This window comes from Oryctolagus cuniculus, chromosome 19 (assembly GCF_051225735.1).
Source record: "Oryctolagus cuniculus isolate XC-2025 breed Fujian yellow rabbit chromosome 19, ASM5122573v1, whole genome shotgun sequence".
NCBI classification, from domain to species: Eukaryota; Metazoa; Chordata; class Mammalia; order Lagomorpha; family Leporidae; genus Oryctolagus; species Oryctolagus cuniculus.
In genome coordinates, this window is record NC_142885.1 from 54,281,777 (window position 1) to 54,298,009 (window position 16,233).

Genomic DNA, 16,233 nt, shown 5'->3' on the forward strand with positions numbered 1-16,233 from the left:
TCCAAAATTAAAGGCAGAGGATTCTCAAAGGTGCAAGAGAAAAGAAACACATAAAATAACACATAAAAGTGTCTCAATTCATCTGACCACAAATTTCTCAACAGAAGTCTTACAGGCCAGGAGGGAGTGGGGTGAGACTTTCTCAGTACTGTAGGAAAAAACTGCTAGCCAAGGATACTGTCCCCAGCAAAGCTAGCCTCCAGATATGACAGAGATAAAGATGTTCCCAGACAAATAAAAACTGAGAGAATGTATCACCATCAGACTTGTCTTAGAAGAAATGCTATACGAAGATTTTCAAACTGAAACAAAGAGAAGGTAATAAGAAAATACCAGAAGGTAGAAAACTTACTGCTTAAAGTATGCAGAATGCTCTAATATTGTAAACAATGGGTAAATGTATCTTTAGTATGAAGATTAAAATGATTAAAAATAATAACTCCACTAAAATATTAGGAAACAAGCAATATGGAAAGAAGTAATGTGGAACATCAAAAATTCAAAATGTGGGAAGAATGCAGTGCAAGTACAGAGTCCTTTATTAGTATTTCTTCTCTCTTCCTTTTTTTGTTTCTTTTCCTATCTTTCAATGTTAAGTTGCTATCATTTCAAGATAGCTTGTTATAACCAAAAGATTTTTTTTGTAAGCCTCATAGTAACCACAAAACAAAACTCTTTAACAAACTTACTAACAATAATAAGCAAGGAATCAAAATTCTACTAGAGAAAATCACTTCACTATGAAGGATGTTTGTAAGAGAGAGAGAAAGATGGAAACTACAATAAAACTAGAAAATGGACATCAAAATAGCAGTAGCAAGATCTTACATATCAATAATTACTTTAAATTAAATGGATTAAATTATCCAATAAAAGGATACAGAGTTATCAAATGGATTTTTAGAAAAAAATATGATTTAACTATATGCTGCTTGCATATAGTTGAACTCAAACAGCTCAACAACAAAAAATAAAATTATAAAACTAAAAATGGGCAGTAGCGGTGGGCCTTAAACCAGCACTTGGGACACTTGCATCCCATAGGGGAATGCCTACTTCGAGTCCTGGCTACTCTGAGTTTTCCATCCAACTTCCTGCTAATGCACTTGAGAGGCAAGTAGATCATGGCCCAGGTACTTGGGTTCCTGCCATTAATGTGGAAGGATGGAGTACTTGGCTGCTGGCTTTGGCCTGCCCTGCTCAGGCCATGGCAGCCATTTGGGTAGTGAATCAGCAGACGGAAGAGTTACAACAGAAGGCAGGAGATTTAAATTCTAGTGTCCCTTAAAGTTACCATGTGACCTTGGAAAAATCACATAATCCCAAGTGTCCTGTCTGTAAAACTGCTAATTATTAAGGACAAGCCATGCATAAAGGCATAGACCTTTACCCATTTACTTTCCTTAGTTAATTATGAATTCTGTAGATTTTTCCAAATTCTAATGTAAATATACCTGTATTTACACAATACTCAAGAGAAGTGACTTAATTCTCTGTGTTTCCCCACATGCTTTAGAAACAAATCTTACAGTTTCAGACTTCCTTAACTCCCCTTAAAACAGGAAATATTTCACCGCAAACAGTAATTCCTGTTACAAAGTTTTTACATAGAGATGATCTTTTCTTTCTTACTTATTTGGAAGGTGGAGAGAGGCAGAGAAATAGAGATCTCCTATGCACTGATTCACTCCTCAAATGCTGGCAACCTCGGGACCTGGGCCAGGCTGAAGTCAGGAGTTCAAAACTCAGTCCAGGTCTCCCAAGTATGTGTCAGGGACAAAACTACTTGAGCCATCATTTGTTTTCTCCCAGGGTGTATATTAGCAGAAAGCTGGAATCCGGAGCAGAGCCAGGATTTGAACCCAGGTATTCTGATATGGCGTGTAGGTCTCAAGTGGCATATTAACCCCTAGGCCAAACACATGCTCCAAGATGGTCTTTTGTTTAAGAATTATGTTCTTAACAAATTGTCAGCTTCTTATGACCTGAAATCAAACTCTTGGCTTTCTTACTGCCACACATTCATCACATACACACACACTTACAAGGATGAGAGTGCGCACTAAGTGCCAAACCTCATGCTAAGCTCCTTACACATGTCATCTCTTTTAATCCTGATAACAACATGATGAGGTTGATATTATTCTTACCACCTTTTTACAGAAAAATCATCCAAGGCACAGAAAGATTCCAAAGTGCTACGAAAGTGGTTGAAGCAGGATTTTGATCTAAGGAGTAGGGTTGCACAAGTCCCATCCTTTACCACAATGCTCTACTGCCTCCTAGTGTTCATTAACAGTCCTTGGCCACCACTAGCATCCAAGTCACTGGCAGAACTGGTTAAAATGCAATTTCAGGGCTAGTCCAGGTATATTGATCCAGAATCTTGTTGTAAATAGGGAGTTTTCAACATGGTTCATCACAGAAGACAGAGAAGAGGTCCTTAGCAGAACCAAGCCAGACTTTAATAATAAGTATTTAAAGTTATAAAATTCATTTTTTTAATTAGATGATTTTTTTTTTTTTGACAGGCAGAGTGGACAGTGAGAGAGAGAGACAGAGAGAAAGGTCTTCCTTTGCCATTGGTTCACCCTCTAATGGCCGCCGCGGCCGGCGCACCGCGCTGATCCGATGGCAGGAGCCAGGTGTTTCTCCTGGTCTCCCATGGGGTGCAGGGCCCAAGCACCTGGGCCATCCTCCACTGCACTCCCTGGCCACAGCAGAGAGCTGGCCTGGAAGAGGGGCAACCGGGACAGAATCCAGCACCCTGACCGGGACTAGAACCCGGTGTGCCGGCGCCGCAAGGCGGAGGATTAGCCTAGTGAGCCGCGGCGCCGGCTCTTAATTAGATGATTTTTATTTCAGAGGCCGAAAAATAGACAGCTCCCATCTGCTGGTTCACCCTAAATGCCTGCAACAGACAAGTCTGAGCCAGGCCAAAGCAGGGACCTGGGAACTCACTACAGGTCACCCACATGAGTGACAGGGACCCAACTACTAGAACCATTACCTGCTGCCTCCCAGGGAGCTGGAAGTGAGGGCAGAGCCAGGACTCAAATCCAGTGAGGGCAGAGCCAGGACTCACCCTGATATGGGATGCAGGCATTCCCAGCTGGCATCCTAACCAGTAAGCCGAATGCCTGCCCCAAGGCAATTAGTTTTCAACAGTCTGTTGAGATAACCTAGAAAAGAAAATGACATTTCCAAACAGTAAATGAAATGGCATTCATGTTATTATTTCAGGACAAATTTCCAAAAATAAAATAATATCTACAATCTATCATTTTTAAGCCAGATAATCCACCCTCTTTGGGTTAGAATTTATGAGTTTTGACAAATGCATAAACTGTGTAAGCACCACCAAAACCTAAAACATTTCCTTGTGCCCCTTTGCAGTCAACCTCTCTCCCATCTCTGGCAACCATTGATGTGTTTTCTGCGCTGAGTTTTGCCTTTTCCATAAAGCATGCAAATGGAATCATACACTGAGTCTGGCTTCTTTCGGTTAGCATAATCTGACATTCATTCACACTGTTGTATGTATCAGTAAATCAACTGCTTATTGCTGTATGGTATTTCATGTTATATGGTATCCCATGGTATAGATGTACCACAGTTTGTTTATCCTTTAACCAACTCGAAGGCCATTTGTTTTGTTTTCAGTTGTTTTTGATGACTACAAATAAGGCTGCCATAAATATTTTTGTACGTATTTTGTGTGAGCACAAATTTTTGTTTCTCTTAGGCAAAAGCTAGCAAAGGAATTTGTGGATCATATGTCAAATGTATATTTAAGTTTCTTAAAAGAAACTGTCAAAGAATTTTTCCAAGTAGCTGTACCACTTTAATTCTCACCAGAAATGCATGAGAGTTCTTGGTGCTGCACATTCTACTCAGCACTTGGTATTGTCAGTTTTTATTTTTTTAAAAGATTTATTTATTTATTTATTTGAAAGTCAGAGTTACACAGAGAGAGGAGAGGCTGAGAGAGAGGTCTTCCATCCAATGGTTCACTCCCCAGTTGGCTGCAACGGCCGGAGCTGCACCAATCTGAAGCCAGGAGCCAGGAGCTTCTTCCGGGTCTCCCACACAGGTGCAGAGGCCCAAAAACTTGGGCCAATTTCTACTACTTCCCCAGGCCATAGCAGAGAGCTGGATGAGAAATAGAGCAGCCAGGTCTCGAACTGGCACCCATATGGGATGCCAGCACTTCAGGCTAGGGCGTTAACCTGCCGTGCCACAGCGCTGGTCCCTGTCAGTTTTTATTTTAACCTTTGTACTTGTTATATAGTGGTAACTCATTATGGTGTTAATGTACATTTTCCTAATGACCAGTACTGTTAAGCATCTTTTCATGAATTTTATTTTCCACCTGAATATTTTCTGTGGTGAAGTATCAGTTCAGAACTTTCCTCTTTTTCATTAGATTGTTTGTCATCTTACAATTGAGTCACCACTCAACTTCTTTATATATTCTACATTTAAGTCCTTTATTTAATAGGCATTTTGAAAATATTTTCTTCCAGTCTGTGGCTTACAGTTTTATTTTTTTAAAAGATTTATTTTATTTAGTTGAAAGAGTTACAAAGGGAGGTAAAGACAGACAGAGAGAGGTCTTCCAGCCACTGATTCAATCCCTAAATGGCCACAACTGCTGGAGCTGAGCTGATCCGAAGTCAGGAGCCAGGATCTTCTTCCGGATCTCCCATGTAGGAGCAGGGGCCCAAGGACTTGGGCCATCTTCCGATGCTTTCCCAGGCACAATAGCAGGGATCTGGATCAGAAGTGCAGCAGTTGGAACTCAAACCGGTGCCCACAGGGATACTGGTGCAGTAGGCCAGGGCTTTAACCTGCGAAGCCACAATGCCAGTCCTCATTTTTATTTTCTTAACATTGTCTTTCAAAGATCAGAAGTTTCTGGTTTTGATGAAGTCAGTCTTATCAAATTTTTCTTTTATGAATTGTCTACTTGATGTCACATCTAAGCAATCTTTACTGTCAGTGTCAGATATATTTTCAGAATTACATTTAGGTCTATGATATGCTTTAATTTTGTATTTGATACAAGATGTGAGTTCATCTTTTTTTAATTGAATGTCTAATTATTGACAATATTATTTTTCTTCTCTTGAGTTGCTGATGAATTTTTGTCAAAAGTCAGTTTTTCACACATACATGATTTTATGTCTAGAATGTATTCTGTTTCATTTTTCAATACCACACTTTCTTGATTACTGTAGTTTCAGAGTAAGTAATTGGAATCAGGCAATTTGAGTCCACCAACTTTGTTTTTCTTAAAACTGCTTTTTCTTATTCTAGTAATTTTGTTTTTCCTTATGAATTTTTTTCAAAAAAGATTTAGCTTTTTATTTGAAAGGTAGAGTTACGATGAGGGAAAAGCAGAATGAGATCTTCTATCTGCTGGTTAACCCCCCCAAATGGCTGCAGCAGCCAGGACTGTGCAAGGCCAAAGCCTCCTCCAGGTCTCCCAAATGGGTGCAAGGCCCAAACACTTGGGATATCTTCCTCTGCTTTCCCAGGCATGCCAGCAGGGAGCTGGATCAGAACTGGAGCAGCTGAATCTTAAACTGGCACCCATATGGGATGCTGGAGTTACAGGTGGCAGCCTAATCCACTAAGCCACAATGCTGGCCCCATTTCTTTATGAATTTCATGATTAGCTGTCAATTTCTACAAATTTTCCTCTTTTTTTAAAAAAAAAAGATTTATTTATTTACTTGAAAGTCAGAGTTACACAGAGAGAAGGAGAGGCAGAGAGAGAGAGTGAGAGAGAGAGAGAGAGTGAGAGAGAGAGGTCTTCCATCTGATGGTTCACTCCCCAGTTGGCCAAAATGGTCAGAGCTGTGTTGATTCAAAGCCACGATCCAGGAGTTTCTTCTGGGTCTCCCACGCAGGTGCAGGGACCCAAGGACTTGGGCCGTCTTCTGCTTTCCCAGGGCATAGCAGAGAGCTGGATCAGAAGTGGAGTTGGGACTCAAACTGGTACCCATATGGGATGCGGGCACTACAGGCAGTGGCTTTATCCACTATGCCACAGCGCCGGCCCCTCTCTTGTCTTTGATTGGATTGCATTTGGAGAACTGACATTTCAAGAATATTCAGTCTTGGGGCCGGCGCTCTGGCATAGCAGATAAAGCCACTGCCTGTAGTGCTGGTACCCCATATGGGCACCAATTCGAGTCCCGACTGCTCCACTTCTGATCCAGCTCTCTGCTATGGTCTGGGAAAGCAGTAAAATATGGCCCAAGTGCTTGGGCCCCTGCACCCATGTGGGAGACCCAGAAGACCTCCTGGCTCCTGCCTTTGACCTGGCCCAGCTTCAGCCGTTGGGGCCATTTGGAGAGTTAACCAGCAGATGGAAGACTCTCTCTGCTTCTGCCTCTCTGTGATTCTGCCCTTAAAATAAATAAATATTAGGAAAAAAATAGAATATCCAGTCTTCCAACCCATGAATATGGTATATATCTCTGTGTCAGTTTCCTTTGATTTTTTTCATCAGTGCTTTCTAGGTTTTATCATACACATCTTGCTTTTCAAAGAAATATACCCCAAAATTCCATGGTTCTTTTTTATGCTATTATAAATGGTAAGTTTTAAAAAGTAATAGCAAGGCTGGCATTGTGGCACAGCAGGTTAAGCTGCCACCTGTGGATGCGGTATCCCACATAAGTGGTGGTCCGAGTCTCAGCTTCTCCACTTTCTATCCAGCTCCCTGCTAATGCATCTGAGAAAGTAGTGAAGGGTGGCCGAAGTACTTGGACCCCTGCCATGCATGTGGGAGACCCAGATGGAGTTCCAGGCTCCTGGCTTCAGCCCAGCTCTAGCCATTGGGATCATCTGGGGAACAAATTAGCAAATAGATCTCGCTCTCTGCATTTCAAAAAATAGTAAATCTTAAAAAAAGTATTATCAGTTTCTAAATGTTTTCAATATATAGAAATATAGTTGACTTTCATCTCTTGATCTTGTAACCTGTGACCTTGCAAAACTCACTTGCTAATAGTTCTGGTATTTCTGTTGAAGAGTCTAGGAGATTTTTTTACATAGACAATCCTGCCATCTGCTGATAGAATTTGATTTCTTCCTTTCACATTTGTATGCTTTCCTCCTTTTTTCTTGCCTTATTGCCTGGGATAACCTGATGATTTTGAAAGGTATGGGAAGAGCAGACATCCTTGCCTTGTTCCCAGTCCTAATAGGAAAACATTCAGTCTTTCACCATTAAGGATATTAGCTCCAGATTTCTTTTAAAGGCCTTGGTCAGTTTGAGAATTTTTTTACTCTTATGTGTCTATGATTTTTTTACATGAGTAGATTGTGCATTTCATCAACTTCTTTTTTTACAACAATTAAGATGGTCATATGGCTTTTATCTGTTGATATTGTGAATTATATTGATTGATTTCTGAATGCTGAATCAACACTACATTCCATCAATTAACCCATTTGGTTATGTTTATTACCCTCTTCATATTAACTAGATTATTGATGTTTTGTTGAAGACTTTTGTGTCTGTGTTCATGACAAATTATGGTTTTCTTTTCTTATATCTTTGGTTGTGTAGGGTAGTATTAGTCTCATATGATGAACTGGGAATAGTTTTGTTCAATTTTCTGAAAGAGTTTGTGTAAAATTGGTATTATTTCTTTCCTAAATGTTTGGTAGAATTTGCCAGTGAAACCATCTGTGTCTGAAGTTTTCTTTGTTGGAAACATTTAAGTTGTCAGATTTGTTGATATAAAGATTTCATAATATTTCTTTATCTTTTATGTATCTGTAGAATCTGGATTGATGCCCCTTCCTTTCATTCCTGGCATTGAAAATTCATATCTTCTCTCTTTTTGTCTTGAATAATCTGGCAAGAAATTTATCAGTTTTATTGATATTTTCAAAGAACTAACTTTCAGCATAATTGATTTTATTTTTCAATATTATTAGTTTCTAGTCTTTATTATTTCCTCCTTCTGCTTAATTTGGGTTTAATATGCTCTTTTCTAGTTTCTAAATGAAAGCCTAGACAATTGATTGGAGACCCATCTTTATTTTATTGTTTACTTTTTGAAAGATTTTATTTAATAAATATAAATTTCATAGGTATAGTTTTTGGAATATAGTGGTTCTTCTCCCCATACCTGCCCTCCTACCCACAAACCATCCCACCTTCTACTCTCTCTCCCATCCCATTCTTCATTAAGGTTCATTTTGAATTCTCTTTTTATACAGAAGACTGACTATACTAAATAAATATTTCAACAGTTTGCACGCACACAGACACACAAAGTATAAAGTACTGTTTGAAGATAAGTTTTACCATTAATTCTCATAGTACAACTCATTAAGGACAGAGGTCCTATATGAGGAGCAAGTACACAGTGACTCCTGTTGTTGATTTAACAATTGACACTCTTATTTATGATGTCAGTGATCACCCAAGGCTTTTGTTATAAGCTACTGAGGCTATGTAAGCCTTTTGAGTCCACAAACTCCATCATTATTTATACCTGCTATAAGCAAAGTGGAGGGTCTCTCCTCCTTTCAGAGAAAGGTACGTCCTTTTTTGATAGCCTCTTCTTTCCACCAGAATCTTACCCACAGAGATCTTTAATTTAGGCCATTTTTTGCCACAGTGCCTTGGCTTTCCATGCCTGAAATGCTCTCATGGGCTTTTTAGCCAGATCTGAATGCCTTAAGGGCTGATTCTGAGGCCAGAGTGCTGTTTAAGGCATTTGTCATTCTATGAGTCTGCTCTGTGGCCTGCTTACCATGTTGGATAGTTCTCTCCTTTTTTTTTTTTTTTTTTTAATTTATTTGAAAGGTAGAGCTAGAGAGAGAGAGAGAGAGAAAGGCCTTCCTTCCGTTGGTTCACTCCTCAAATGGCCACCACAGGTATCCAGGAGCCAGGTGCTTCCTCCTGGTCTCCCATGTGGGTACAGGGGCCCAAGCACTTGGGCCATCCTCCACTGCTCTCCCAGGCCACAGCAGAGAGCTGGACTGGAAGAGGAGCAACTGGGACTAGAACTCAGCGCCCATATGGGATGCTGGTGCCACAGGCGGAGGATTAACCCAAGTGAGCCATGGTGCCGGCCCCAGTTCTCGCCTTTTTAATTCTATTTATTATTATTAGCAGACACTTAGCCTTATTTATGTAATCTCTTTGATACTTATTCCTATCTTTATGATCAATTATGAACTTAAACTGATCACTGTAACTAGTAAGATGGCATTGGTGCCTGCCAACTTAATGAGATTTGGAGTCCCAAGACAAGTTTTTAGCTTTATCCTTAGGGGTAAGTCCAAGGGAACATGTACCGAACTGTACATCTCTTCCCTTTCTTATTCCCACTGTTATTTTTAACAGGGATCAATTTTCAATTGAATTTAAACACCTAAGAATAATTCTGTGTTAAGTAAAGAATTCAACCAATGATATTAAGTAGAAAAAGAAAATACTAAAAAGAATAAAATAGTAAGTTGTTCCTTGGCTTATCAAGTCATTGCTTCTCATAGTGTCAATTTCATTTCTAACAGATTTCAGATTTCCTTTTAGGTGCTCAGTTAGTTGTCACAGATCAGGGAGAACTTATGATATTTGTCCATTTGGGACTGGCTTATTTCACTCAGTATGATGTTTTCCATATTTCTCTATTTTGTTGCAAATGACTAGATTTCATTTTTTTTACCACTATTTAGTATTCCATAGAGTATATATCCCATAATTTCTTTATCCAGTCTTCCGTTGACAGGCATTTAGGTTGATTCCATGTCTTAGCTATTATGAATTGAGCTGCAATAAACATGGAGGTGCAGATGGTGCTTTTATTTGCCAATTTAATTTCCCTTGGGTAAATTCCAAGGAGTGGGATGGCTGGGTTGTGTGGTAGGGCTATATTCAGATTTCTGCAGTATCTCCAAACTGTCTTCCATAGTGGCTTTACCAGTTTGCATTCCCACCAACAGTGGATTAGGGTGCCTTTTCCCCACATCTTGGCCAGCATTTGTTGTTTGTTGATTTCTGTATGTGAGCCATTCTAACCAGGGTGAGGTGAAACCTCATTGTGGTTTTGATTTGCATTTCCATGACGACTAGTGATCCTGAACATTTTTTCATGTGTCTGTTGGCCTTTTGATTTTCCTCTTTTGCTGTTTAAGTCCTTGGCCCATCTTTTAAGTGGATTTTTTTTTTGTTATTGTGGAGTTTCTTGACCTCTTTGTAGATTCTGGTTATTAATCCTTTATCAGTTGCATAGTTTGCAAATAATTTCTCCCATTCCGTTGGTTGCCTCTTCACTTTCCTGACTGTTCCTTTTGCCATACAGAAACTTCTCAATTTGATATAATCCCAGTTGTTAATTTTGGCTTTGGCTCGCTTTGCCTCTGGAGACCCCTCTTTTCTTTTTTTTTTTTTTTTTTTATTTTTTGACAGGCAGAGTGGACAGTGAGAGAGAGAGACAGAGAGAAAGGTCTTCCTTTTGCCGTTGGTTCACCCTCCAATGGCCGCCGCGGCCGGCGCGCTGCGGCCGGCGCGCTGCGGCTGGCACACCGTGCTGATCCCATGGCAGAAGCCAGGTACTTCTCCTGGTCTCCCATGGGGTGCAGGGCCCAAGCACTTGGGCCATCCTCCACTGCACTCCCTGGCCACAGCAGAGAGCTGGCCTGGAAGAGGGGCAACCGGGACAGAATCCAGCGCCCCGACCGGGACTAGAACCTGGTGTGCCGGCGCCGCAAGGCAGAGGATTAGCCTAATGAGCCACGGCACCAGCGAGACCCCTCTTTTCAATATAAGTATTTAATGTCATAGATGTTCCTCTGTGCACTGTTCTTGCTGTATTTCACAAATTTTTGATGCATTTTCTTTTTTTCAATTCAAAATATGTTCTAATTTCTTTTATAACTTCCTCATTTACTCATGAGTTAATTACAAGTATATCTTAACTTTCAGATATTTTTTAAAAGATTTTTATTTATTTAAAAGGTGGAGTAAGAGAGAAAGCGAGAGGGAATCTTCTGTCTGCTGGTTCACTCCCCAAATGCCTTCAATAGCTGGTGCTAGGCCAGGCTAAAGCCAGAAGCCAGGAACTCCATCCAGATCTCCCACATGGGTGGTAACGCACTTGGGCCATCATCCATTGCCTCCCAGGTGTGTTAGCAGGAAGGTGAGAAGAAACCGCCATCATTAAAACGGTTCATATATATTTTTAATTATAGAAGTTATATTAAAAGCAAATGTGGTAAATGCCCAAAACTCATGACTTCCTGATCATTTCACTACATTTTTTAGATTTGAGACATAGAGCTCTCATCTTTCAGTTCTTTGCCCAAATGCCCACAATGGCCTGCCCTAAGCAGAAGCCAGGAAGTCAATCCAGATCTCCCACATGGGTAGCAGGGACAGAATTACTTGAGCCATCATCACTACCCTCCCAGGTTCTGCACTGGCAGGAGGCTGGAGTCAGGAATCAAAGTCAGGCACTCTAATGTAGGATGCAGGTATCTTAACTGGCATCTTAACTTCTATCTCCAAGAATAGTTTTTTTATTATTATTTCTAAATTATGCTCAACACTTTTTATCAGTAAGATTTATAATTAAGTTACATGCATATAAATATGCATGCATTTTTTCAAAGACACAATTATGAAGCATTGCACACCAAAGTATATGGCCATCTTATGCTGAACCAATTATCAGTCTTGGATAAGAAAAGCCAAATAGGCACATTCACGAATACTTCAAAAAGTTCATGGAAAAATACAACGAAAAGATAGGTTTGTTTTTGGTGGCAAATTTTTTTAATGCATGCCTAGTTTTATTCCATAATATACATTTTCCGTGAAATTTTCCAATGCCCTTTGAACGCATGAACTCCAAAATTTCTTGCACCAAAGCAAACTTATCTTTAAATTTTCTCATGAGCATTCTGAAATACCCTCCTAGAGTCAGAGTCAGCTGGATGAAGGGGTACAAGTGAGCTGGGAGTCTGGCACTCAGCCAGCCGAGAGTGTGTATATGTGTGTGTAAGAGAGAGGAGGAGAGGAGAGAGGAGGGGAGGGGAGAGGAGGGGAGGGGAGGGAAACAATAACACTGCAGTTTGTCACAGAGAAAGCTGTCTTTGCCTTTCCTATTCCAATCCACACATGGCTCAACTCTAATTTCCTTGAGTGCATATGAATTTGCTATTGTATCCTTCTAAAAATCCTTTCTTGAAGATCATTGAAATTCAATTCTTTTCTTTCTTTTTTTTTTTTTTTTAAGATTTCTTTATTTTATTTGAAAGTCAGAGTTACACAAAGAGAGAAGGAGAGGCAGAGAGAGAGGGAGAGAGGTTCCATCCTCTGGTTCATTCCCCAACTGGCCGCAACAGCCGGAGCTGCACCAATCCGAAGCCAGGAGCCAGGAGCTTCTTCTAGGTCTCCCTCACAGGTGCAGGGTCCCAAGGACTTGGGCCATCTTCTACTGCTTTCCCAGGCCACAGCAGAGAGCTGGATCGAAAGTGGAGCATTTGTGACTTGAACTGGCATCCAAATGGGAGGCCAGCACTGCAGGCGGCAGCTTTACTCACACAGCGCCTGCCCCTGGATTCCTTTCTTGACCACCAAAAGCACCCTAAGATAGTGAGCCACATAAATCCATCTTACTGGAATTCTTTTATGCAGGTCCCAAATCTGACTTTATCCACTGTTTCTTAAATTAATTAATTAATTTAATAGATAATTATATATATTTATGTTTTGATATATTTATACATTGCAAAAAGATTAAATCAAATTAATTACCATGTCTGTCACCTTCCCTATCATTTTTTGTGGTGATAGCATTTAAAATTATTTTAACAGTTTTAAAGTATATAATACAGTATTGTTAATTATGATCACCATGCTGTGGAATAGATCACTAGAACATATTTCTCTTGTCTAACAAAAATTTTTGTGTCCTTTGACCAATATCTACCCTTTGCCATCCCTTCCACCCTCCAGCCTCTGGTAACCAACCTTCTATTCTCTATGAAATTGACTTTGAGATTCCACTTATAAGTGAAATCATGTGGTATCTTTCTTTTTCTTTAAAGATTTATTTTATTTATTTGAAAGACAGAGTTACAGAGAGAGGTAGAGACAGAAAGAGAAAAGTATTCTATGCGCTGGTTCATTCCCCAAATGACTGTAAAGGCCAGAGCTGGGCCAATCTGAAGCCAGGAGCCAGGAACTTCTTCCGGGTCTCCCATGTGGGTACAGGGGCCCAAGGACTTGAGCTGTCCTCTGCTGCTTTCCCAGGTGCATTAGCAGGGAGCTGGAGCAGAAGTAGAGCAGCTAGGACTTGAATTGGCATCCATATTGGATGCTGGCACTGCAGGCCGGGGCTTTAACCTGCTGCACCACATAGCCAGCCCTAATGTGGTATCTTTCTATGCCTGACTTATTTCACTTAACATAAAATTCTCCAGATTCTTCCATATTCTTGCGAACGGCAGAATTTCCTTCTCTTTTAAGGCTGTATAGTATTCCATTGTGTATTTACATTTTTTTAAAAAAAAGATTTATTTTATTTTATTTGAAAGGCAGAGTTACACAGATAGAAAGGTCTTCCATCTGCTGATTCACTCCCCAAATGGCCACAACAACCTGGGGTTGGGCCAGGCTGAAAGCAGGAGCCAGGAGCTTCTTCCAGGTCTCCCATAAGGTGCAGGGGCCCAAGCACTTGGGTCATCCTCTGCTGCTTTCTTAGGCACATTATGAAGAAGCTGGATCGGAAGTGGAGCAGCCAGAACTTGAACTGGCACCCATATGGGATGCTGCTATAGGCCACAAAGCTGGCGGCCCTCCCAGCTTAAAGTATATTTTCTTTATCCACCATTTATTGATGGACCCTTAGGTCACTTTCATATCTTGGCTATTGTGAAGTAATGTTGAAATGAACATGGGAGTGCAGATAACTTCAAAAACACTGCTTTTAATTCCTTTGGCTGTATACCCCAAAAGTGGAATTGCTGAATCATAGGGTTATTCTATTTTTAGTTTTTTGAGGAATCCAAAAAAGGTTTACTAATTTATTTTCCCACCAACAGTGTGCCAGTTTTCCCTCTTCTCTACATCCTTACCAACACATTATATTTTGTCTTTTTGATAATAGCCATTCTACAGATGTGAGGTGATGGCTCCTTGTGTGGTTTTAATTTGCACTTTCCTAATAAGTAGAGATGTTAAGCATCTTTTTTGTATATAGCATCTGTTGACCACTCACATATCTTCTTTTGAGAAATGTTTGTTCTGATCCTTTGCCCATTTTTGATAGGGTTATTAGTTTTCTTGCTATTAAGTGGTTTGAGTTCCTCATACATTTTGCATGTTAGCTCCATAACAGAAGTATGGTTCACAAATATTTTCTGTCAGTCCTTCAGTTGTCTCTTCACTGTGTTAATTATTTCCTCTGCTGTGCAGAGGATTTTCAGTTTGATGTAATCCCCTTTGCCATTTTGTTGCTGCCTTTGCTTTTGAGGTCTGACCCAAGGAATCACTGACCAGCCTTTAAGGTCATGGAATTTTCCTTCTATGTTTTCTAGTTTTATGTTTTCTAGTTTTATAGTTTCAAGCCTTACACCTAAAGATTTATCCATGTTTATTTAATTTTTGTATATGATATAAGGATCCAATTCCATTCTTCTGCATGTAGAAATCCAGTTCTCCCAACACTATTTATTGTTTTCTTGGCAACTTTATCAAAATCAGTTGACTGCAAATGTGTCAATGTTTATTCTGAGCTTTCTATCCTGTTGCATTGGCCTATATGTGTTTTTATGCCAGTACATGCTGTTTTGATTACAACAGCTTTATTATATATTTTGAAATCAGGGACTGTGGTGATCTTCTCCACTTTCAATCACAGGGGAATCTACAGATGATGATGTTGCAATATTGATGAAAAAAATGGAAAGGGGGCTGTCTCACTAATAAAATTGGTCAGAGAATCAATATGAAGTTTAAAAAAAATAAAATGGAGTGGTACACACAACCAACTAGGCTTTGGAAAACCCAAAGCAACTCCATGACTATTCACTGGTGAAGTTACAGGCATGTCCAGGCCAAAATCAACTGGAAATAACCAACAGAGGGGCCTTAGCTCATATTTAACCTTCTAATAAGAGAGTAAAGAACCCTTAAACTTGATGGATTTCTTGTTTTATTTATTTATTTTTGCTTATTTCTTTTCTAAACAATTTAGAGTTTATGAAGAATAATTTTTCCCTTCTGCTACAAAGTAAACAATTGTAAAAACAAGAGATCTGAAGTCTTGTTTGATTCCCATAGCAGCTGGAATTGGCCTTAAAAAGTCTGTGTGTAGTCTATCTTGTTTCTGATTGAGAACATGCTCCAAACCATAATCTGAATTATGGTAATGCCCAGTGGGAGCAGGCAAACCAAGCTAAACACAGCACCATGAAGATCTAAAAGTGCACTAAGGGGGAAAAAATACAAAACACAGTTAGTTTTCTCAATAGCTTATTTTCTTATTACCTCAAAGCTATTTAACAGAAGTTTCAGAAAAGTTTTTGCTATCTATTGGAGAATTAAAATAAATTTTATCAAATATTTTGATTCTTTCAAATAATTGGATAGCTGAAACTTACTTCCATATAGCACAATTAGAGGTTTCAAAAGGAATCCAGAGTTAATAACAAAATTCAGAAGTGGCATGGCCTGGTTTTCTGCTAAGAACTTCCATTAAGCCCAGAGATTCCTCTGAGTCTCAGTTATACTCTAGATAGATCCTATTTTTTTTTTCATTTAAATCATATACAGTAAAAAGGGGGCACCGGTTATTCAGAGGCTACATATCCAATCTGAAGCTTCTTCGTGGTTAGATGGACTATCTAAAATAGTGCCTCATTAATTCAGCCAGTTGAGGAAAAAAGGGAAAGAACTGTACAAAAAGAGGAAGCAGTTTGTCACATGTTCATATTGAAGCCAATTGCGCTAATGGGCATTTGGCCTCGTGTAAGATGCCTGTGACCCCATTAGAGTGTCTGGGTTGGAGCCCAGCTCCAGCTCCCAGTCGCCCCTTCCTGCCAGTGCAGACCCTGTGAGGCAGCAGATGACGACTCACATAGTCTCTGCTACCTACGTGAGAACCTGGACTGAGTTCTGGAATCCCAGTTCTGAGCCCAGCCTAATGCAGGTCCTTGTGGATAAGGAATGAGCCAGTGGAATGGAGCTCTGTC

The 16,233-nt window shown here is 39.9% G+C and overlaps 1 protein-coding gene and 1 long non-coding RNA gene across 8 annotated transcripts in view; one reads left to right on the forward strand and one right to left on the reverse strand.

The window, feature by feature from the left end:
• The window catches only part of LOC138847038 (uncharacterized), a 52,779-nt gene that overhangs the window by 7,095 nt on the left and 29,451 nt on the right, over positions 1-16,233 (forward strand). The gene's annotated exons all lie outside the window — the stretch shown is intronic.
• Positions 12,294-16,233, reverse strand: part of LOC108176787 (solute carrier family 68 member 1) — a 42,485-nt gene continuing 38,545 nt past the window's right edge. For 4 of the 5 annotated variants that reach the window (XM_089321492.1, XM_070064587.2, XM_070064591.2 and 1 more), the window contains one exon: positions 15,215-15,470. In XM_089321492.1, the coding sequence (XP_089177618.1) occupies positions 15,338-15,470 (133 nt within the window). In that variant the 3' untranslated portion in view covers positions 15,215-15,337. Of the gene's footprint in view, positions 12,500-15,214; positions 15,471-16,233 lie in introns of those variants that run through there. The other variant, XM_089321489.1, reaches the window with a different exon arrangement.